Raw genomic sequence first — 24,929 nt, forward strand, 5'->3', positions numbered from 1 at the left:
GACGCTTCAATGTCAGAGAGCACCAAGATTGATCACATTATGCAATGAATTGACAATGACGTGTTCCAGATGCTTCTGGCTAGAAATCCAGCCGCCGCCGTCGACGTTACCAACGAATGCCACAACTTTGACGAATTACGCAAGCGCCGTAACATACTCGTTCTTCGCTCTCACATCCGGCGCCGCTTGTCGCTTTAACACCCGACACATAGCAGTCGTCCTTGCTGCCACAAATAAAGCAGTTCGTTCCAGAAGAAGCTGCCCGTCAACTATCCCTCGTTCGCCAACGTCCTGAAGCTCCCACTCCTTTAGTGCCAAAGTTGAAGCAAATCCCCCGGGAACAAGTTGCGGAAGTACTCCCCACGCTTCCTGAAGCTCCTTCTGTTGCTCCTTTGATATACGTCGGAGCACCAGTCCAGCATAGTGGTTAGAGCGCCCGTCTCGGCTGCGGGAGGTGGTCAGTTCGAAACCCACCGCCGGACACCCACCGGTAAAAATGGGTACCTTTGCAAGACAAACAGAACTACCTTTGCAGGCTGCGAGGTTCGAAACTGGGTTTGGGCCCACTGCGGAGGAGGGGCGCGCAACGGGGTTTACGGAGCTTCTCCCAAACGCACACCCCTGTAAAAGCCGAGCACCAGGCCGGGGGACGCTTGTACCCATTTTTACCGGTGGGTGTCCGGCGGTGGGTTTCGAACTGACCACCTCCCGCAGCCCCCAACAATCCATGATGGACAAGCCCCTCCGCATCACCGGCGAGAAGAGCAAGTGTGAGTACGCCAAGCGCCTCGTCTTGGACCTCATCACTGAGAAAGAACTAGAGAATGTGCGAAGGGGCTTTGGTGGTGGCGGCCCGGGTGGACCTGGAGGTGGCGAATACGGTGGACCTCCGGGTGGTGGTGGTGGTGGTCCTGGTGGTGCCTCTCAGGAGGTGCTGGTGCCGAAGCAGGCTGTGGGCGTGGTGATCGGCAAGCAGGGGGACATGATAAAACGCATCCAGCAGGAGACGGGGGCGCGTGTCCAGTTCCAGCAGCCTCAGGACGACAATGCCCCCGACCGCGTGTGCCTGCTCACAGGTGGCCCCGACCAGGTGCACCACGCTGCCTCCTTCATCGGGGAGCTAATCCAGAGTGTGCTGGCACGAGACCAGCAGAACATGGGTCGTGGCAGAGGCAGAGGTCGCGGTGGCTTTGATGGAGGATTTGGACCCCCCGGAGGACCTGGCATGGGACGTGGTGGCCGGGGCCGGGGCCCCGGGGGAGATGACGTACACGAAGTCCAGTACACGGTACCTGCCAACAAATGTGGACTTGTCATTGGCAAAGGTGGAGAGGCCATCCGCCAGATCAACCAGCAGTCGTGTGCACATGTGGAGCTGTCGAGGGCACCCCCTCCCAATTCTGTGGAGAAGGTCTTCATCATTCGGGGCAATCCACAGCAGATTGAGCATGCACAGCAGCTCATCAATGAACGGATAGGGGGACCTCCACCTGGAGCAGCAAATGGCCAGGGTCCACCAAATTATCCGAAGCGGTGGCCTTGTGGTAGAGCATCCGCCTCGCATTCGGGAGGTACCGGGTTCGATCCCTGGTGCCGCCGGTTACCCACCGGTTTTTAAATGGGTACAAGCTTTCCCCCGGCCTGGTGCTCGGCTCTTCTGGGGAGAAATGCTTGGGAAAAGGGGTCACGGCCCAAAATAGTTGCGCCGATGTGGCAGTGATTCGTTCCGCCATCGGACAACAATAAGTCCGCCTTGCGCGGCAACAGCCCATTATGTGGCCCTTTTTTTTTTAGTCCTACCCGACCTGTGAGAACCAGACCTTTGCAGATCATTAGTTGTTCGAAACTTTAAGCCCTCTAAGGAGCACAGCAGGGTTAGCAGAGCCTCTTCCAAACGCACACCCCTGAGAGAGCCGGGCGCCGGGCCGGGGGACGCTTGTACCCATTTTACCGGTGGGTGTCCGGCGGTGGGTTTCGAAACGCAGTAAAACACATCAAAGCACAGTCCTACGTGCGCAACTGTCGTCCAAAGATTGCGTCCTTGGCGGTTCCTTTTGCCGGGCAGTTATCGGTGTCCGAGTCGGCACCGTTGCGGACCACATCAGAAGGGCCGAACACACATCAGCGCAATGTGTGTTCGTCTTCCTATTTGTCGGTGTTTCCAGCGCTGTCTCAACATAGCGTCCTCACATTCCGCATCTTATCTGTGGCTGCTACCTGTTCGTCGCGCAACGTTCCTATGGGCCCTCGCGCTGATTCCCGCAGCCTTCCGATAACTCAATTGCTCTCTTCTTTTCTCCGACCACAAAGCTTCTTTCATGACAGCCAAGAACTGTTAGTGGAGTTTCTTGATGGAATACGTGTGAAAAATTAAAAAAAAACAGTTATCTGTAATTGTAGATATGTGTCTTGCTCGAAATCTTTGCCTCAATCTATCGAAAATGTGAAACAGATAATAAACTGCGCTCAAATTTCGCATTAGAAAGTAACGTAATCGAGGGCAATTTTTTTTTTTTCATTTTCCTTTGAGAGAGGCGCGCTGCTCAGTGAAAACGCGCGATGCAGGGTAATATATATCACTTTAAAAAAGTGGTCAAAATGACGTAAACTTCTTGGCAGCTCTATTTCTAAGCATTATCCGTCATTTCAATTGATGGTGCTTTTAGTCATTTTTAAGTTGACTTGTCAATCTGAATACATTTAAGCAGTCAACATAACTTTTGACCATCATTTCCAAATGACGGTGCATTTGATTATTTTGATATAACATACTGAAGTTGTAAATATGACAGTTGATTCTCATTCTCAAATGACGGCTCATTTTATTATCTGTGTAGTGAACTATGCGAGGATATAACGAAGACGAGGATGAACTACTCGAGGATGTCACGAAGGCGGGGAAAAGAACGACGAAGAGCCGCTGCGCTGCTCGAGCTCGGTTGAGGAGGCCTAGACTGGCTGTGTTCATGTGTGGTTAGCCGTGCAACTTAGAGAGGGCTATTATCCCTGTTAAAACACAGTAAAACCCAGGTTTCACTTGGTGGGGGTGAGGACTTCCTGCCGCCCTGGACCTCCCCAGCTGCACACTCCGTACACCAGCAATGACCGACGCTACCACCCCTAGTCCAACCGGCCCCTCATCCCCCGTGTCCTGCGCTGGAGCTTTGCGCCAACGTGATCCTCCTATCTTCAGCGGAACCGACGATCATGACGTGGAAGACTGGCTGTCCTCATATGAGCGGGTCAGTATTCACAACCATTGGGATGACAACCAAAAATTAAATAACGTCATATTCTACCTAACGGACGTTGCAAATCTGGTTCCGCAACCACGAGGCCGATATCACATCGTGGTCTACTTTCAAGACTAGTTTTGCCGATATCTTCAGCCGGCCTGCAGTGCGCAAGCTGCTCGTTGAGCAACGCCTGTGCGGCCGTGCACAGCCTCCTGGCGAGAATTTTACCAGCTATATTGAAGATGTCGTAGATCTGTGTAAGCGCGTGGACGCTTCAATGTCAGAGAGCACCAAGATTGATCACATTATGCAATGAATTGACAATGACGTGTTCCAGATGCTTCTGGCTAGAAATCCAGCCGCCGCCGTCTGCGCGGCTGCGCGGCGGTGACGGCTGCGCGGCCACCGCCTGAGTCGTCACCACCCATGCAGCCTGTCCTATGCCCTGCACCGCTTCCTCAAACGGCTCCGCTTCATCCTCCCGCTCCGCGCTATTACAACCCTTAGCGTACTTCAGGCAATCGCCCAATTTGCTACTACTGAGGTTTCGCGGACACGTGGCCCGTCGATGTCGTCATCGCATGGCCGCGCCTCCCGAGCCTGCGTCTTCTGATAACTCCCCACCACTGCTTCGTTCTGCCCACTCTCCGCCTGCGTACGCCACAGAACAGCGTTCGTATACAACCCATCGTTCTTCTCCGCGTCGCCGGTCGCTGTCACCAGTGCGCCGGCGACCGCCACCTGCTGACGAGGGAAACTAAGCTCCGCGGTTCCTGAGGCAAGTACTGAGTGCTTTGCAAAAAGCTCAAGGGCTCATATTTTGCCCACGAACGTTATAATGATCTCTATCGATGGTCTGTCCGTATACGCGCTGGTCGATTCGAGTGCTGCAGTGTCTGTGATTCATGAGCGACTCTGCCGACGATTACGAAAAGTTACGACGTCATTTAATGGTTTGTCGCTCCGCAATGCCAGCGAAGAGAGGATTGCACCTTTGGCCGAATGTACAGCGCGTGTCGTCATTGAAGGTCTTTTGTGCAGTGTCGAATTCGTAGTTTTTTCGTCTTGTTCCCATGACGTGATCCTCGGATGGGACTTCTTGTCTAAAAATAACGCCGTGATCGATTGCGCCCGAGCTGAAGTGGAATTTTCTGCACTGTGCGACACGGTGCCCGACCACAACCGTTCATTGTGTCCTCAAACGCTCACAATCGCTGAAGATGTCGACGTAGAGCCAGAGGCTTATTTGCCTCTTTCGTGTCCTGCTGTGTCAGCCGTTAGTGTTTTATTTACGCCGTCTGCATCTTTCATCCACCGCAAAGCACCTCCCGCTGCCGTCTGCTGTTGTCGATGTTCACGGTGGCTTCACGAAGCTATTCATCTACAATCCGTCTCCGCGCCCAATTACTGTTCTACGTGGGGAATCTCCCGGTTCTATTCAGCCAGCCCCCCTTCTCTCTGATCTGGATGCCTCCGAGACCTACCGTGGTAACTACATCGATGCTCTGAAGTTCGATCCGACACCTGATTCGTTGCCAGACGACATCTTCCGAACTGTCATCGATGACGCTCTTCCTTCCACCTACCGGACGCAGCTTGTGGCCCTTATACAGATGTTTTGCTTCGCCTTCGACGCCGTCCACACACCTCTAGGCCACACTCCCACAGTCGCGCATAACATTCAGACCGGCTCTAACTCGTCTTTTCGACAGTGCCCCTATCGTGTGTCAGCGGCAGAGAGTCGCGTGATCAATAAGCAAGTGAAGACATGCTACAACGTGGTGTAATCCGTCTATCTCATAGCCCCTGGTCTTCACCAGTGGTGCTAGTAAAGGAGAAAGAAGGTTCGTTTCGCTTTTGTATCGATTACTGGCGCCTCAACAAAATTGCCCACAGGGACAATTAGCCCCTTCCGCGTATAGACGACGCTCTTGATTGCCTCGAAGGTGCCGAGTACTTTTCGTCTCTTGATTTATTTTCCGGTTACTGGCAAGTGCCAATGGCCGCCTGTGACAGAGAGAAGACCGCATTTGTGACGCCGTATAGCCTCTATGAATTTAATGTGATGCCCTTCGGTCTGTCCAATGCGCCCGCCGCATTCGAGAGGATGATGGATAACATCTTGCGGAAGTTCAAGTGGCACATCTGGCTCTGCTACTTGGACGACATTGTTGTCTTTTCCACCGACTTCGCTACGCACCTAGAGCGTTTGCGGCAAGTTTTGGTTTGTCTTACTGACGCCGGCCTGCAACTGAATCTCAAGAAGTGTCACTTCGGTGCCCGGGAGTTGACCATATTGGGGCACATCGTCTCAAAGAAAGGTGTTCGCCCTGATCCGGCCAAGCTGCGCGCAGTGGCATAGTTTCCTAAGCCGGTCTCGCTCAAGCAACTTCGAAGCTTCATTAGTCTATGCTCCCATTTTCGGCGCTTCGTGCGGAATTTCGCATCTATAATTGCACCCCTTACGAAGCTACTCGGCGGCAACAGTGACTTAACTACGTCGTCGATCGAGTGCGATGAAACGTTCACCGCATTGCGCCGTCTTTTGACTTCGCCACCAATCCTTCGCCGCTACGACCAAACAGCACCCACCCAGGTCCATACTGATGCGAGTGGCGTTGGCCTCGGAGCTGTCTTGGCTAAACGGAAAAACGACTTTCACGAATACGGCGTCGCGTACGCGAGTCATGTCCTCTCTAAAGTTGAATTCAACTACTCAGTTACGGAAAAGGAGTGTTTGGCAATTGTGCGGGCACTAACAAAATTCTGACCCTACCTGTGCGGTCGCCAGTTTGACGTCGTCACGGACCACCACGCATTATGTTGGCTGTCCTCCCTTAAAAACCCTTCCGGCCTCGTTGCACGATGCTCTCTCCGCCTTCAGGAATTTGACATCCGCGTTATTTATCGCTCTGGCTGTAAACATATCGACGCCGACGCTCTGTCTCGTTCTCCCCTCTCCAACTGCTTGCTCCACGGTGGCTGATCCCGTCCTCTCTTCTCTAACCATCGCTGATATGCCTGCGGAGCAGCGCAAAGACCCGTGGCTCGCATCTCTTATCGACATCGCGTGCACTTCTTCTAACGCTGCTGCGCCTTCTCGGACTTTACGCCGCCAAGCACCACACTTGCCCTACGAGACGGTCTTCTTTACCGCCGCAATTATATGCCTGATGGTCGACGGTGGCTTCTCGCCATTACCCGCCATTTACGACATAAAATTTGCACCTCTTTCCATGCCAACCCTCATTGTGTCCACCCTGGTGTAGTAAAGACGTTTCAAAGAATTTCTCAACGCTACTATAGGCTCCCGCGCTGTACTTCCACCGCTAGCCTCCTGCAACTGAGCATCCATAACACATGGGAGGAAATCGCGGAAGCGGTGCGCACATCACAGGTAGAACGGCTCCGCCTAACCGCCGCAGGCAGATCCATTCTAGAAAAACTGGGCATCGACACTTGGGGAGGCGCTCAGACAAAATCTGAAATAGACATGGCTGTACGGGACAGGCTATGGATACCTCCGCTGCCAAAAAACATGCTCCCGAACACCATACGGAGCGTCGGGAAAAAAGAGCTCAAATGCGCAGTAAGAAATTTAGCCGCTTGCCGCCGGAGGAAGTAGCCTTTGTAGATACTGCCGGAGGGGCAAGCCCCTTTATAGTTGCAGCGGTATCGAATGGGTCGGGTAGACCGATCACCGCGGTCACCCTGAAAACTAGATCTCCTGAGGCAGTTGAGGAAGTGGCTGTAGCTCTAGCCTGCGCCCAGACGAAGGCGCGTTTCGTGATCTGCGACAGCAAAACTGCCATAAGAAATTACAGTCGTGGGTTGATTGCTCCCCAGGCAATTCGAATATTACAGCAATCACCAATCTCGCGAACTATACGGCTGATTTGGACTCCATCGCACATTGGCGTTCCCGGCAACGAATCCGCCCATGCCATGGCTCGAGGGCTCTACCACCGAGCCGGCGGCAGAGAGGAGGGGCTTGGAGCGGGGACCATAGAGTGTGCCAAATCTTACACAGAAATTCTGCAGCATTATAGACTCGGTAGACGGGTGGCTGCTGCGCCAGCCCCTACCCTAAATTTCAGGCAGGACGTCGCCTGGCGTCGCCTTCAGACTGGGACATTTCCGCACCTGCTCCTGGTGAGCCATATGCTCCCAGGAGAAAGATCTGAATTCTGTGCAAACTGTGACTCGAGAGGGACCCTCGAACACATCCTCTGGGACTGCCCCTTTTCTCCCGGGAGGGGTCTAAATCTGACGCCGCAAATCTGGGAGACCATGCTGCGCTGCTCGGACCCTGGGCTCCAGCTAGCTGTCATCCAGCTGGCCTGGGACGCCGCCGGCCAACAACGTCTGCCGGCCTGCATCAGAGGCGGGGCACCCGCCATCCATCCCAAGCGACGGAGGGCCGGAGCCTCTTCATCCGCTGGAATGAATAAAAAGTTCTGCTCTCTCTCTCCAAAGCACCGTCTAGCGGCGCTGCTGCTCCTGACAGGGAGCGCCATCTCTGACAGAAAAATAGAAACTGGGGATACACGCGGCGGCACCACCTAGGCCTCCCGTGCACGTTTTCTCCTTTCGCTCTTTCGCTTCCGCGCACGTGCAGACGTCTCGAGCTGCTTTGTCGCGCGGACACAAAAGCACACCCTGGATGCCGTCGGCTGCTCAACTCGCTGCCTTCACGGCGTGCGCCGTTTGCTTTCTCTCGCGCGAGGACGCGCCTTGACGCGCCCCCGCAAGCGCATCGCGACATGCCACCTGCATTCCGTCTTGATTGGGCAACCTGACGCGTATTTTCATGAAGGATACTTAATCATAGGCGGGAAACGTTTTATTCACGTCTGCACTGTAGAGCAGACAACAGACGGGCACGAGTAAATATTGATTGTGAATGCGTCCCACGTTAGCAAAAACGTAGGAAGTGCATCTCGAGGTAAGTCCGCTATGTAATTATATTGTCGGATATAATATGTTTAAAAACTGCTAAAGTATCATCAGTACAGTGAAATGAAGTAGTCCGCTCGTTGACCATCGTTTTGGCCTGTAGCATGCGACCTATATAGGGATTTGTTTTTTATTATTACGACGCTACCAAAGCAAATTTTGCTGCAGAAGAATAAGTATATAATCGGAAGGAGGTGTTTATTCAAAGACAAGAACGCTAGCAATCTCATAAGGACATGCGTCCTCCGTGCGCTGCACGCGACATAACCGGCTCGCTGGCTCGGAAGGCAGGTGAAATCCAAGCTTGTACCACATTGTTTTATTTCGGTTCTTATTAAATGGTTGTGCTTTATTTATGATATTTGGTTTGCACTCACGAACCCTGCGACGCGAATGGGGTGCTGCTTGCGAGTAGTGTCAGTAGAGCCATAGCTAGGATCAATTTTGTACTGCCCTTCCGACATATCTCCGTTACTAATAATAATTGCTTCACTTATCGGCCAATTTGCAAAAAATTTGTAAAAGCGTCTCAGCAAGGCACCTTTTCCCGCCCCAACCCCCGCCCCAACCACCGAAAAAAAGGTCTCGTTCCTAGATATTCTCTTGGTCAATCTAAAACTAAAAAGGCAGCTGTGGACATTTGGGGCACTTTCACACGTCAATGTCGATCGCGGATATCGCATCTGTTGATTTGGTTCCTTTCCGAGCACTCGCAAAGCAGCGAGAGAGCACAGAATATCGGCAAATCTAGACACGCGGGGAGCGAAGAGCAGGATTATCTTCCATCCTCTTCACTTTTCATGCATGGCGTTAAACCACAGTACTTTACTGATGCCTCTCCAAGCTGTATTTGTCAACTGTCAACATTTCTGAGTTTCAAAAGAAAGGGGAAATTGGCTCTTTTGGGTTTCACAAAGAACGCGGGACTTCTCAGGACGCTGTCATGCGGTTGGAAAACAGGTCTTGCGGACACGCTTCCAAAGGAATCTGCCAAGTTTCAAACGTGAGCCTCGTCTTTTGGCGCTTCGCCTACTATTGTGGCTTCCCATGACACAATGCTACTAGTACATCCGTTTTGCATCAGCGGAAGCGTTATGTATCGCCAAATAACCGCCAGGCGCAACGCGATCGCCGCGCGTGCACAGGAAGCTAGCGGAGCGTCGTCTCTGGCGACGCCCCATCGTTTCACATTTCGCCACCACGCCAGGAATGCGGCGCTGCCGTCGCGTGGCGAAACTTGAGCTTGGGTTCCGTATTTGCGCGGCATGTACGGTTATATTGTGAGCACTGTGTGGCGCTTCATCTTCCACACTGCTGAACGTGCTGCTTCATCTTCATCCTGCTCCCTCTTGTAGATACCCATCGTCATCGCGGAGTGTGTTTGGCTGCAGTGTGCGACCAAGGCTTCAGGTCTGTAATAAAGCCTGATTCCCCAAGTCCGACCTTCGCGTTACCTTACACGTGGTGGAGGTGCGCCTTGATTTCCCCGCTGCTTCGTCACCTGCATCCACCTGGAGCTTCGTTCTGGCCGCCGTTTGACCCCGACCACCATCGTCATGACACAAGAAGGCCACTCCGCTATTCCGGCTGCTACCAACTCGACTCCAGCTCCCCTTGCCACTTGGACTGTCAGTAGCCGTCAGCGCGACCCGCAGATGTTCGCCGGTCTCCGCGGCGACGACGCTGATGACTGGCTCGACAGCTACGACCGGGTCAGTGCTTTCAACCGATGGGACGATTCTCTTAAATTAATTAATGTGTCCTTTTATTTGACGGATGTGGCCAAAACGTGGTTTCTAAATCATGAGTCGACGATTCCGGACTGGGCTACCTTTAAACAAAAGTTACGCCAGATTTTCTGCGCTCCTACTGTTCGCACGGAGTCCGCCAAGAAGAAGCTAGAAGCCCGACTTCAGCGGCCTAATGAGACCTACACCTCTTATATAGAAGATGTACTTTCACTTTGTCGGCGCATCAATGACACAATGCCAGAGGCCGAGCGGGTTCGGCACGTCCTTAAAGGTATTGGGCCACTCGCCTACAACGCCCTGGCCGTGCAGAACCCTACCACAATCGATGCCATCATATCCACTTGTCAACGCCTTGACGAACTACAGTCAATACGCCTGCAGCCTGATCCCACTTCATTTGGTTTCACTGCCGAAGCTGACCTCCGTGTGCTTATTCGCGAATTAATTCGTGAAGAGCTCTCGGCTCAAGGTAATTTGTGCCGCCCTGCATCTGAGCCACATAATTCAAGTGCCGGCCTGCGTAGCATTGTTAAAGAAGAGCTGGCCTCAATGACCTATTCCCCGCCAACATCGGTCGCTCCTACCATTTGTCAGGTGCCAACGTACGCCCAGATCACGTCCTTGCCGCCCGCAGTTGGAGCGCCTACGCCTCCGGCGCCTACCACTGCTCATGTCGCTGCATTGGCACCACCTGCCGCAGCGCCGACATACTACCCCAACTGGCGCTCAGCCCGCCCTGTGTGTTATTACTGCGGGTACCGAGGCCATATTTCCCGTTTCTGTCGTCGCAGGCTCCAGAATGAACGCCGCGGCTACGAATCATTTGAAGCAGACTACCCTCCTCGCTTTTCCGGCTCTAACCACCGTTCATTCCCCGATTATCCCCGACGTTCATCACCCCCGCCAGAAAGCCCCGCTCCGCCTGCTGGTTACAGGCCTTCAAGACGCCGTTCTCTTTCGCCTTTTCGCCGCTCAGCCTCGCCTCTCCGTCAAGCTTCTCTGACGACCCCCCGCCTGTCGGAAAACTGACCACTGCAGTTTTAGGAGGGAAAACTGCACTCTTCGGCCATCCCAAAAATCCTCCGGAACGTCCCTGGAATATTATTTTAGTGCGGGTTGAAGGATTATCTGTTGAAGCTTTGGTTGACACGGGCGCCGCTGTTTCTGTGATACACACTGACTTGTGCTCCCGCTTGCGAAAAGTGAAAACGCCTTATGATGGACCTGAACTCCGTGGAGCTAATGGTGCAATAATTCGGCCTTCTGCTAAGTGTACTGTGCGAGTTTTTGTTGACGGTGTCCGCCACCATGTACAATTTGCCGTGATGTCACCGTGCGCTCACCCAATTATTTTAGGCTGGGATTTTCTGTCTGCCGCATCAGCCAGCATTTCGTGTCGCGACAGGATCATTTACATGAACGAGAGCGATCCGTCTTCTGAACATCCCGAGCCCCGTTATCGCCTGCTTGCCGCTACTAACTCAGTGTTGCCCCCTGGATGCGAACAACTTGTCGCGCTTACTTCTGCTGACATTGATAACGGAGATGTGCTAATCGTGCCTTCTGATCGCCATCTGACCCGCGGAATCGCGCTACCACCAAGTCTTGTTCGGTTTGAGCATGGCACAGCGCTTGTCGCTGCTTCGAACACTTCCCCAGAGCCCATTGTGCTGACTAAAGGGACATGTTTTCCTTGTGTCCTGGACATTCACCCGGTGTCCCTCACCACCCTTACCGCCCCCTCTTCCTCACCAGCAGCTTCTTCCGATGCTTCTCTCTGTGTTCTCTTTGGCACCATCAATCCTGACCTTCCTGCGACTCACCGCCAAGCTTTGCAGGAATTACTTCGAAAACACCAAGCCTCCTTTGATGTCACTTCTCCGACCTTGGGCCGAACGTCTTCTGCACAGCACCGCATTATTACAGAAGGTACTTCTATTGTTAGCCGCCGCCCTTACCGTGTTTCCTTATCAGAACGTAAAATCATAGAAGATAATGTGAATGATATGCTCCGGCGAGACATTATTCGGCCATCAGCTAGCCCCTGGTCATCTCCGGTCGTCTTGGTCAAAAAAAAGGATGGGTCCGTGCGTTTTTGCGTTGATTACCGCGCACTTAACAAAGTCACTCGAAAAGATGTTTACCCTATGCCACGAATTGACGACTCCCTCGACTGTCTTCAGGGCGCCGAATATTTCTCCACTTTGGATTTGCGTTCCGGTTACTGGCAGATACTGATGCACGAAGCCGACAAAGAAAAAACAGCATTCGCTACTCCCGATGGGCTTTACGAATTCAATGTCATGCCTTTTGGACTTTGTAATGCCCCCGCTACGTTTGAGCGCATGATTGACACTGTTCTTAGAGGACTTAAGTGGAAAACATGCTTGTGCTACCTGGACGACATAGTTATTTTCTCTGCGACTTTTTCTGATCATTTATGCCGCCTTGATCAAGTATTAACGTGCCTGGCATCCGCCGGTCTCCAGCTGAACACAAAAAAGTGTAATTTCGCCAAGAAAGAAATCAAGATCCTGGGCCACCTCGTCAGCCGCGATGGCATTCGACCCGACCCTGACAAGCTTGCTGCAGTTTTGAACTTTGCACGCCCTCAGCGGACTAAGGAACTACGCAGTTTCCTTGGTCTGTCTTCGTACTTTCGCCGTTTCATTCGAAATTTCGCTACCATTGCTGCACCGCTGCACCGCCTCCTTACAGACCGTACTACTTTCAATTGGTCCGAAGAATGCGAAAAAGCTTTCCAAACCCTAAAGAATGCCCTCACTTCGGACCCTGTTCTCGCTCACTTCGACGACACTGCTGCCACCATTCTTCACACCGATGCCAGCAGCCTCGGTATCGGCGCCATACTTCTGCAACGTGATACCGCTTCTCGGGAAAAGGTAATTGCGTTTGCCAGTCGAACTCTAACACTAGCGGAACGCAACTACACCATCACTGAGCAAGAGTGCCTTGCCGTCGTTTGGGCAGTTCAGAAATTCCGCTCCTACCTCTACGGCCGCCATTTCACGATCGTTACCGATCACCACGCTCTGTGCTGGTTATCAACCCTCAAAAATTTGACTGGACGCCTGGGCCGTTGGATTCTGCGTTTGCAGGAGTACCACTTTGATGTCATATTCAAATCGGGACGCAAACATCGAGATGCCGATGCTCTTTCCCGCTGCCCGCTATCAGAATCGCCACCTAGTGCTTCCTCGAGCCTTCCTGCGTGCACCCTCGACGTCCCAATGTCGTCCAGAGCCCCAACCTTAACCTGTGCTACTCTTGCCGCTGCTCCAGATCGCTACGCCATTATTTCAAACCAGCGAGCAGATCCCTACTGTATTTCCCTAATCAACCTTCTCACCGGTGCTTCTCACCCTCCTACCGCTAGGATGCGCAGGCAACTCCAAAAGTTCAAACTTGACAACGGCGTGCTCTCCCGTTATATATATTGCTCCGAAGGCACCCGTTGGGTCCCCGTTATTCCGAGAGCGCTTCGCACCCGTATCCTGGCGGCTTTCCACGATGATGCTACAGCCGGTCACTTAGGCTTTCATAAAACTTACCACCGCGTGAAAGCCCGTTTCTTCTGGCCAGGCCTCGCCTCAAGTGTGGCAAAATACGTCGCCTCTTGTCTGCCATGTCAGCGCCGCAAACGGCCCACTTCTCCTCCTGCTGGCCTACTACAGCCGCTACCTTGCCCTGCTACTCCTTTTGCCGTTGTTGGCATAGACTTATACGGGCCACTTCCATTGTCCGCACGAGGTAATCGCTGGATCGTCACCGCCGTCGACCACCTAACACGCTACGCTGAGACCGCTTCCCTGCCTAATGGCTCAGCACATGAGGTCGCGACCTTCTTTTTGGAATCGCTCGTACTGCGCCATGGGGCCCCTCAAGTGCTTCTCAGCGATCGTGGTCGGACATTTCTGTCGAAGATTGTAGCCGAAGTTATTGAAGCCTCAACCACACATCACAAATTGACCTCCAGCTATCACCCGCAGACCAATGGGTTGACTGAGCGGTTCCACCGCACGCTTTCTGACATGTTGTCTATGTATGTCGACCAGGACCACCGAAACTGGGACGTAATACTTCCTTTTGTTACGTTCGCCTACAATACGGCTGTACAGCGGACCACAGGTTACACCCCGTTTTTCCTCGTTTACGGCCGTTCTCCCGCTACCTTTCTTGACGCCTCTTTTCTTTCTACACATGCCAGTTCCTCATCCTCTCTTCCTGACCAGTTCCTTTCCCGAGTGGCCAAATCACGCCGGCTTGCTCGCGTCAACACGGAAGCTAGCCAGGAAGACCGCAAGTACCGCTATGATGCAACCCATCGCCAAGTTTCGTTCCGTCCCGGCGACGAGGTGTTACTTTGGACCCAATTACGCACTCCTGGCCTTTGTGACAAGTTACAGCACCGTTACATTGGTCCTTACACAGTTCTTGCAAAAACCTCCCCGGTCAACTATCGCGTCTCCCCTGTTTACCCTCCTCCGGACTGTCGTTACCGTGGCACTGAAGTTGTCCACGTTTCACGTATGAAACCTTTTGTTCGGCGCATTCCTGCGGACTAATTGCGGCCAGGCTGGCCGCTTGAACTGCGCGGGCGAAATAGTGTGAGCACTGTGTGGCGCTTCATCTTCCACACTGCTGAACGTGCTGCTTCATCTTCATCCTGCTCCCTCTTGTAGATACCCATCGTCATCGCGGAGTGTGTTTGGCTGCAGTGTGCGACCAAGGCTTCAGGTCTGTAATAAAGCCTGATTCCCCAAGTCCGACCTTCGCGTTACCTTACAATATTCGCATATACGTCCGCTCCTGCATTGCCTGTCCGCGCCGGAAGTCATCCACACCTCGTGCTTCTGGCCCCTTACAACCACTTCCATGCCCGGCCCGCCCTTTTGACCGCGTTGGCACTGACCTTTACGGGCCACTTCCCTGCGCGTCTCTGGGAACCGGTAGATTATAGTCGGCATCGACCACCTCACTCGATATGCCGAGACCTCCGCTTTACCCCCGCTACGCCTGTGAAGTTGCCCTGTTCTTGCTACATCATTTTGTTCTTCGTCACGCGCGCCGCGAGAGCTGCTGAGTGACCGAGGACGCGTCTTCCTTTCCAACGTCGTTGAAGCTCTACTGGCCGAATGTCGCATCATACACGCTTGGCAGTAGCGGTGGCGGCAACAGCGATCAACCAGCAACTCTATAACCTGCGTTCATGTTACAGTGTCACCGGAGAGCCAGGCTTCTCGAGGGCTGCTGACGTCACCAGACAATCTGTTGAAATCATCTTCGTTGAGGCAGCTAGTAAACAACACCCCCTGTCCAAGCGGACTACGCCCCCTGTTCTGTCTACAAAAGCCTGATGCATCGCAGCAGTTCTTCACATGCTTGGCAGTAGCGGTGGCGGCAACAGCGATCAACCAGCAACTCTATAAACCTTCGTTCATGTTACAGTGTCACCGGAGAGCCAGGCTTCTCGGGGGCTGCTGACGTCACCAGACAATCTGTGGAAATCATCTTCGTTGAGGCAGCTAGTAAACAACACCCCCTGTCCAAGCGGACTACGCCCCCTGTTCTGTCTACAAAAGCCTGATGCATCGCAGCAGTTCTTCACACGCTTGGCAGTAGCGGTGGCGGCAACAGCGATCAACCAGCAACTCTATAAACCTTCGTTCATGTTACAGTGTCACCGGAGAGCCAGGCTTCTCGAGGGCTGCTGACGTCACCAGACAATCTGTGGAAATCATCTTCGTTGAGGCAGCTAGTAAACAACACCCCCTGTCCAAGCGGACTACGCCCCCTGCTCTGTCTACAAAAGCCTGATGCATCGCAGCAGTTCTTCACACGCTTGGCAGTAGCGGTGGCGGCAACAGCGATCAACCAGCAACTCTATAAACCTTCGTTCATGTTACAGTGTCACCGAAGAGCCAGGCTTCTCGAGGGCTGCTGACGTCACCAGACAATCTGTGGAAATCATCTTCGTTGAGGCATCTAGTAAACAACACCCCCTGTCCAAGCGGACTACGCCCCTCTTCTGTCTACAAAAGCCTGATGCATCGCAGCAGTTCTTCACACGCTTGGCAGTAGCGGTGGCGGCAACAGCGATCAACCAGCAACTCTGTAAACCTGCGTTCATGTTACAGGTTAGTTTTGCTCTAGCTACTGCATTATTTTCACGGAGCTGCCGCTGCCGTTGCTGCCACTGCGTCGCGGAAGCCTCTGTGTGTTCTCTTTCTTATAGTCATGACAGCCTTGCCTGATGATACATGCCTTGCTTGCTATCAGTTTTTTCAAGATGGAGATGAGATGATGGAATGTGCAAAGTGCCATCAGTACTACCACCTAGGGAAGTGTGCGGGCATCAGTGAGCATGTGTATAAAAAGAAAAAAACATTGAAGCAAGAAAAACCTTGAGATGCCCAACGTGTCATTTACCCACACTGATGAAGGGCAGCACTTGTCCTCACTCTCCTGTGCTAACTCAGCAACTTGCTGAGATAAGTAAAGCCCTTGCTGCTCTCACAGTAAAGGTGGATGACCTCTCATCCTTAAAACAAACTGTAACTAGCATTGAAATCTCTGTCAAATACATGTCGGACACATATGATCAGCTGCTTCAAACATCAGAGAGGCATGAAAAAGAGATCGATGCTATTCGCAATAGGGTCGATGAAATTGAAAAGGAACACGGCAGAGAAGAAATCGGAAAGTTGAAGCTTGAACTGAACGATATGGAAGGGTACAGTCGCTGCCAGAATAGGGAAATTCGCGGATTTCCCCTGTCAGTAAGTGAAAACCTGCTCGTAAAAGTGAATGAAATTGCGAATCAACTCGATGTACCATGCCTCACAGAGAACGACATCAAAGGCCTACATCGTCTGCCCGCTCGATCAGACACGGTTCCAGCTGTGCTTATCAGGTCTGGGAAGCGGGCGACGAAAACAAATTGGATGGCTAAGCGTTCAGGGATTAGGGACGGTATCTACTTTGTTGACAACTTGACTGCTTTAAATAAGAAGTTTTTGTGGCTTGCGAAATCCGCAGCCAAAGAAACGGGATATGAATTCGTCTGGACAAAGGAAGGAAAAGTGTATGTTCGAAAGGAAGCAGGTGCAAATGCCATCAGGATTGGGCGCGAAGAAGATTTGAACAAGCTTGTGTAGTCCGGCCTCGTATAAAAGTTTCATACGAGGATCCCCCCCCCTTTTTTTTTTCTCACCATGTCTTATTTCAATACAACAACATTTAACGACTTACTCAGAAATGCTAGCTGCTCTTTAGGCAAGTCTTTATCTATTTATCATTTAAATGCTGAAAGTTTGAAAAATAAAATCGAACGCATTGAAGGCGCGGAGGGGGAGTATCTCTTTTTATAAAGAACCACCTACGTTTTGACATAATGAACAATTATTCACTTGTGACTGACCATTTTGAAGTTGTTACTATCCTCTATCATAATATAGCTGTCATGGTAGTGTATCGTCCTCCTCATAGCGACGTGTCTGTGTTTTTTGCAGTTTGTTGAGTCTTTTTTGGAATATACCAGTCAACACAAAACGTATGTAGTACTACTTGGTGACATGAATATCGATATTATGAATGTTAACCAAACACAAATCAGATTATTGGAAATAATGTTATCTTTTGGTTGCGAAAATATTGTTGATATGCATACACGAATAGGCTATCAGACGGAAACCCTACTCGATGTGTTTTACAAACTTTTTACCTAACAACACCATGTCTGGTGTTTTCTCTTCGGGAATAAGCGATCATCTTCCCTTTTTTGCACTTTTTTCGAATGCGAAGGCAGCGGATGCTCCTGTTTACGTACATAAAACCTATGACCAAAAGAACATGGCTAAATTTTGTTTACTTATGTCTGAAATTAGCTGGGTCGATGTATTCAGAGCGGAGAACTCATCTGCCGCTTACAACGTATTCATAGAGAAAACACTAGTTGCGTTTAACAAGGCGTTTCCAATTGAAGAATTTAAGAAATGCAGGAAGGCAAGGAAAGAGTGGATCTCACGGGACTTTCTAAAACGTATTCAACAAAAAAACAAGTTGTTTGCACGATTTCTTGGAAAACGTAATCAAGAACATTTCTTAATGTTTAAGACGTTTCGGAACAAATTAAATCAGGATCTAAAAAAGGCAAAATCGCTTTTTTATCGCCGAAAGTTTTCATCCATGCATAATGCTAGATCCCTTTGTGAAGGTATCAATAAACTTATTGGAAGAAAGCGACATGTTCTTCCTTCGGAAATGCAAATCAATGGAGTTCTTGATAGCGGTGCCTCACTCGCTAATAAACTTGACTATTTTTTAAGTGCAGGAAATCCCACTTCATATACTCTTCCTTCAGCTGTAACATCTGTCGATTCCTTTTTGTTTCCGGCATGTCAGAGTTCAATATTCTTATCTCCGACATCAAGATGAAATTCTCTCAGTTATAAACTCAAAGCGCAATACATGCTCTCCTGGCCCAGACGGCATTACTGCACTAGCCGCAAAAGCTGCTGCTACATTTATTACCTTTCCTCTCGTACATATCTCTAATCTAATGCTTCTTACAGGTGTATTCCCAGAAAAAATGAAATCCGCCCGTGTTACAGTAATTTTCAAAGGAGGCAATAAAAATGACCCCAGTAACTATCGTCCTATTTCCGTACTACCTTTGTTTTCGAAAGTTGCAGAGCGAGTTATCTTTGCGAGGGTATACAAGTTCTTGAATTCTAATAATATAATTTGTAAAGAGCAGTATGGATTTCAGCCTGAAAAATCCACACAGGCAGCACTGCTCGAAATCAAAAATAGTTTGATTAATAATATTGAACATAAGCTTTTCACTGTCGGTGTATTTCTTGACTTTTCCAAAGCCTTTGATTCGGTCAAGCACGACATTCTACTTCATGAATTGCAGAGATATGGTATTCGTGGTACGCCACGCAGGTTACTGCAAAGCTACTTGTCCAATCGCACTCAGTACACACGACTAAACAATGCCGTATCTGAATCAGAAATAATAAACTTCGGTGTCCCGCAGGGATCCATACTGGGGCCCCTTCTTTTATATTATATATCAATGACATAGTAAATATTTCAACTTATTCTAACATTGTTTTATACGCTGATGACGCGAACATTTTTTGTTCTGGTTGTGATCTTCGCGAACTAGAGCGTCGCATCAACTCCTGGCTACATGAACTGATGCTTTGGCTTGCTGTGAATAAATTGAAATTGAATGTTAAGAAAACTAAATTCATATTATTCCGACCTAACAATAAGCCTATAGATTACCCCATTCAACTCCGGTTTAACGATACCCTGATTGAATCTGTAACATATATATTAAAGTCCTGGGCGTATTTTTCCGTAGTCACCTAGGCTGGGGTGACATGTAAATTATGTTCGCCTGCAGGTAGCTCGATCAATTGGTGTGATCAATCGTATCAGACACCTGTTGCCCTTGCAGATAAAAAAACAGTTGTATTTTGCCCTAATCTATTCTCAACTGCTGTACTGTAATCTAATCTGGGGGACTTGCAATAAAACTTGTTCAGACAGACTATTTTCTTTGCAAAAAAGAGCTTTACGAGCTTGTTCCATAAACCCTTCAAACGGCGACCACTCATTTCATGCCCTACATATTCTTCCATTCCCTGTGTGCCATAAGTATTCTGTTGCTGTACATATCTTTCATAAAATTAAGCAAGACATCACATCATTTAGAAATACATATCTGAACTGAAATACCGGCTACAGTCTGCGTGTTACCTCTCTTGTTTCCACTCGTGCCCGGACTAACTACGGCACCCAACACGCAGATACCCAAATTAGTATAGTATGCAATGCCTATCCTTCAATAATTGATGATGCTATAAACAGTAAAACTATTTTTCAATTTAAAAAGAAAATGAAGTTGCTTTTTTCCACTTCTTAGGAATGCACCAAATCTATGTGACTTGTAGTGCTTGTCGTATATTTTTTTGTTTACATTTTGTGTTGCGAATTGTAGCGTTACTGATGTACTTACCTTGTTTACGATGCCACGGTTCTTGTATAATTTCTTAAAATGCCAAATATAATCTATGAGATTTTTTTTCCATTGGGTGTGTTTTTTTTTTGTTTTTTTTTCTTGGTGAAACTTACCTTGACCTTGTCCATCCTTGTGCCATTGATGTGTGACCCGGGTTGAGGCCTCGTCAGGAAGAATGCCATCAGCTTCTTCATTTTGCCTCTTGCCGTGGGCATGTTCTGTGTACATGTTTCATGTCCGAATAAACATTATTATTATTATTATTATTATTATTATTATTATTATTATTATTATTATTATTATTATTATTATTATTATTATTATTATTATTACATCGGACCACCACAGCCTATCACCCTTAAACTAACAAGTTGACTGAGCGCTTCAATCGTACTCTCGGAAATGGGCTCACGCTGTACGTTGCCGCCGATCACACTAACTGGGACGCTATTCTTCCTTTCGTCACGTACGCTTACACCACCGCCACGCAGTCAACTACTGGATTTAGCCCTTTCTTCTTCCTTTATGGGCGTGAGGCGTCGTCCACGATGGACACAATATTACCATATCGTCCCGACTCCTCCGAGTGGACTCTCCTTTCAGGCGGTGCCAAACATGCGGAGGAATGTCGCCAGTTGGCCCGGAGTTTTACATCGAAATCCCAAGGTCGCCAAAAGCATCACCAAGACAATGATCAGACGCCTCACGTTTTTCCTGCAGGATCTCTTGTTTGGCTCTGGGTTACTGGCACAACACCGGGATTGCCATCAAAATTTCGAACCGAGTACCACGGCCCCTACCGCATTGTCCGCCAAACCTCCCCTGTGAATTATATCGTGCAGCCACTCGCTCTCTCTTCGGACATACGCCATCGTGGCCGCAAAACTGTGCACGTGAGACGCCTCAAAACGTACTAGGATCCCCTCCTCTTGCACTCACCATAGGTCGTCAGGATGGCTCCTCTTCGCTCCGGGGAAAATTGTAGTGAACTGATGCGTGGAAGGGTAGATGGAGAATACCTCAGTAATCTGCGATTTTCTGATGACATTGCCTTGCTAAGCAACTCCGGGGATGAACTGAAAATAATGATTGGTAACCTGGACAGGAAAAGTAGAAATGTAGGCTTGAAACTCAATATGCAGAAGACTAAGGTAATGTTCAACAGCCTCCGAAAGAAGCAGCAGTTTACATTAGGTAGCGAAGTACTGGAAGTAGTAGGCGAATATGTCTACTTAGGACAGGTAATAACCGCAGATCCGGACCATGAAAAGAAAATAACAAGAAGAATAAGATTGGGATGGAGCGCATTTGGAAAGCACTCACAGATTATGACTAGCAGCTTACCGGCATCGCTAAAGAGGAAAGTATATAACAGTTGCATCTTACCTTTACTCACCTATGGGGCTGAAACGTGGAGGCTAACCAAGAGAGTTCTACTTAAGTTGAGGACAACTCGGAGGGCTATGGAACGAAAAATGTTAGGGGTAACATTAAGAGATAGGAAGCGTGCAGATTGGGTCAGCTAAATAACTCAAGTTACCGACATTCTAGTGGAAATTAAGAAGACATGCACATGCGCAGGACATGTAGTGCGAAGAGAGGATAACCGATGGTCGCTTAGGGTAACAAACTGGATTTTAAGGGAAGGAAAGCGTAGCATGGGGCGGCAGAAAGTTAGGTGGGCGGATGAGGTTAAGAATTTCGCAGGGATCAAGTGGATGCAGCTAGCACAGAACCGGGTTAAGTGGAGAAATATGGGAGAGGCCTTCGCCCTGCAGTGGGTATAGTCAGCTGATGATGATGCGAGGATATTATGAAGACGAGGATGAACTAGGCGAGGATATAACGAAGACGAGGATAAGAACGACAAAGTGCCGCTGCGCTGCTAGAGCTCGCTTATGGAGGCCTAGACTGGCTGTGTTCTTGTGTGGTTCGCCGTGCAACTTAGAGAGGGCTATTATCCCTGTTAAAACATAGTAAAACCCCCCTTTTATTTGGTATAATACATTTAGGTCGTCAGTATGACGACTGGCTGCCATATTCGTATGATGTTTATCTGATTGCGATATCGCTGAGGCCCTCAATCGTACATTCAGTGAGGTTTTCTCTCGAGAGACTAACGCAAACCTCCCTCTCTTTCCAATTTTAACTCATCCGAACATGACGGACATCAAGTCTACACCTCATGGCATCGCAAAAATTATCGACTCTTTGAAGCTCACATCATCGGCGGGAGTTGACGGCATCAACACAAAGATTTTGAAGAACACTAGACATATAACTAGCATAATCCTAAAATACAGTCGTTTATCATCTGACAGTCCCTCGAGACTGGAAAGTAGGCAAGATCGTTCCCGTTCCTAAGAAGGGCTCAGGTAACACTTTTCGCCCCATTTATCTCACAAGTGTATGTTCTAAAATCATGGAACACATTATTTGCTCTCATGTCATCAACTTCCTAACATCCATCAAAATTTTCCATCCTAATCAGCACGGTTTTCAGAAAGGCCTTTCTTGTGACACGCAACTTGCATTGTTTTTAGACGACATTAGTTCCAATTTAGACCCTAATATTCCTACTGATGCACTCTTCTTAGATTTCGAAAAAGCGTTTGATAAAGTTCCCCACAAGCGACTATTACTAAAACTGTCACAGTCACAGTCAAAAGGTAAACATTCAGCACACAAACGCAGTTGCCGATTCTAACTCGTTTCTTTCCCGCACTTGTAATGATTGGAATAACCTGTCTGCATCCTTAACAAGTATAACTGAAGAAGACAAATTTAAATCCGTGCTGCAAACGTTCCTTTTTGCCTAATATTAAAACTTATAGTATGGGTATTTGCTTATCTTCATTGTATACTGTGTTGCTTACTATATATTTATATTTTGTTATTTTTTACACCTATGCTGTCTTCCTTAATTACACATGTACCTCGTTCTTTTTTATGTGCTTTGTTTTTCAGAGACTTGTACGCTTATTGTGTTAACCTTCAGTTGTATACATATATATTCTGTATGCGCCCCTCCTCTCTGTAACGTACATCTGTACCCTGAGGGTATTTTAACAAAATAAATGAAGCATATTTAGGCCATGAATATAATGCTATATGAATCCATCAATATAGTTTAAGCTATGTGAACCTAAAATACATTTCTTTAGAATTCCCTACAGCCTCGGTTGTAAGACGCTGAGTAAAACTGAATTAAGCTCTGAAATCCGGCCTCAAGATCGTTTCAGCTGCTTATCTTTGTCATTTAGAACTGTTATTTTTATTTTTATTCAAGGTCCTCCACTGATGCTGTTGTCAAGCTGCAGTCTGACTCGCAAAATATCTTTAAAGAATTAACAAAATAGCACTTTTAAAAGCGCCTTTAATGCTATAAATGCTCTAAGATGTAATAAAAAATACACTTTGAACTTTATGCTTGCTGCTTGGAGATTGTTCCCAAAATCATGCATACTGTACCTAAAAAACAGAATATGACGTATACTCAGATCCGAGATCATATCGTTACAGATTAGATGGATGAAGAGGAGGAGTTTAGTGTAGGAGGACGAAGAAGAAGGGTGTGCGCGTTCAGGTGCCGTCTTGCTCGGGTGTACTTGTTTTGTGTGAGTAACTTTGGTTTTACGTGTAACATTTAATAGTGTTACATTTAGTGGAGAGTGCGGTTTCGATACCCCGCCATTGACGTGCCCCTGGAGCCTCGAGGTAACCGCCGCCTTGCTGGACTTCCGCCACTGCTCGCTACCATGCCGCCGCTGACTCAGTCTAGCTCAGTGCTTTTCACCATTTCAAGTCAGGCGACTTCCGGCCCTTTTCCATCATACCGGGAGCCCCGCCCCTTCGCTGGCGCAGCGGAAGACGACATCGACGACTGGCTCCGCCACTGCCAACGGGTGAGCCGTTACAACCGTTGGGACTCCGCCACTCTACTTGAGTACACGCTGACGACATGGGAGCGTTTTGTCAATGAACTTAAACAGTGCTTCAGCGACTCGTCAGTGCGCAAGAAACGGGCTGAGCAAACCCTCGCCCATCGTGCCCAACAGCCCGGCGAGACGTGTACTACCTATACCGAAGATGTCCTCAAATTGTAAAAGACCATTGACTCCCGTATGTCGGAGCAGGACAAAGTAGGGCATTTTTTGAAGGGCATTGCAGTGGATGTTTACAACTTTCTCGTTGCCAAAGATGACATCTCGACTGTCTCTGTTGTCCTTCATCACATCCGCACATTTGAAGACCTGAAGACCCGTCACATAACGACCATGTTGGAAGACTGGCCAATGCGACAACTGTCGCCAGCGTTGACGAGCATGTGTCCACGGACCTAACTTCGACTATTCGGCGAAGTTATTCGCCTATTCGTGAAGAACTCTTTCGGTTCGATTCCCGCGGCCAGCACACCTCACTAGTGCCCTTTTGCTCATCTTTTCCGTGCGAACCCGCCTATATGCTGCAATCGCAGCCCGAATACTCTTCTGTCCGCACAGCCCACCCTGCTTCCTCCAACGAATGGTCGCGCCAGCATTTCGCCAGCCCTGTTTCGTCCAGGCACCCTGATCAGCTTAACGACATTCGCTCGCGAAGACCTAGGCGACCATTCAGGCTTGCAGATCAGCGAGACCCTGGCTATTATTGCCATCCTGACATTGAGACCTTTCAGGACCAAACCCTAATCCGTCCTGCTCTTGTGTCCTGCTCTTGTCTGTTACCCCTGCGGTATCCCAGGCCATATCTCAAGAGAATGCCGTCGTCGTCCAGCATCGCGGTATGACAGACCCACGTACCCAGACACGACGAGTGAATACCCATTTGACTCGCCTCGGTACTGGTCACCTCCTCCACAGAGCCAGATTCAGCCTGGTGGCGTGCGCAACAACTCCCCGGCTTCCGACTGCAGTCTGTCTGTGCAGTGTG

General features: G+C 49.5%; 1 protein-coding gene across 1 annotated transcript in view; it reads left to right on the forward strand.

Moving 5' to 3' along the window:
* The first annotated feature begins 730 nt into the window (after nucleotides 1–730).
* The window catches only part of LOC146187959 (far upstream element-binding protein 3-like), a 47,561-nt gene continuing 23,362 nt past the window's right edge, over nucleotides 731–24,929 (forward strand). Inside the window, exon 1 of the mRNA XM_084604962.1 lies at nucleotides 731–1,544. Coding sequence (XP_084461088.1) covers nucleotides 731–1,544 — 814 coding nt within the window. The remainder of the gene's footprint in view (nucleotides 1,545–24,929) is intronic.

Source organism: Amblyomma maculatum, chromosome 5, assembly GCF_055883805.1.
Source record: "Amblyomma maculatum isolate TAMU_Amacu chromosome 5, ASM5588380v1, whole genome shotgun sequence".
Classification (NCBI taxonomy): Eukaryota; Metazoa; Arthropoda; class Arachnida; order Ixodida; family Ixodidae; genus Amblyomma; species Amblyomma maculatum.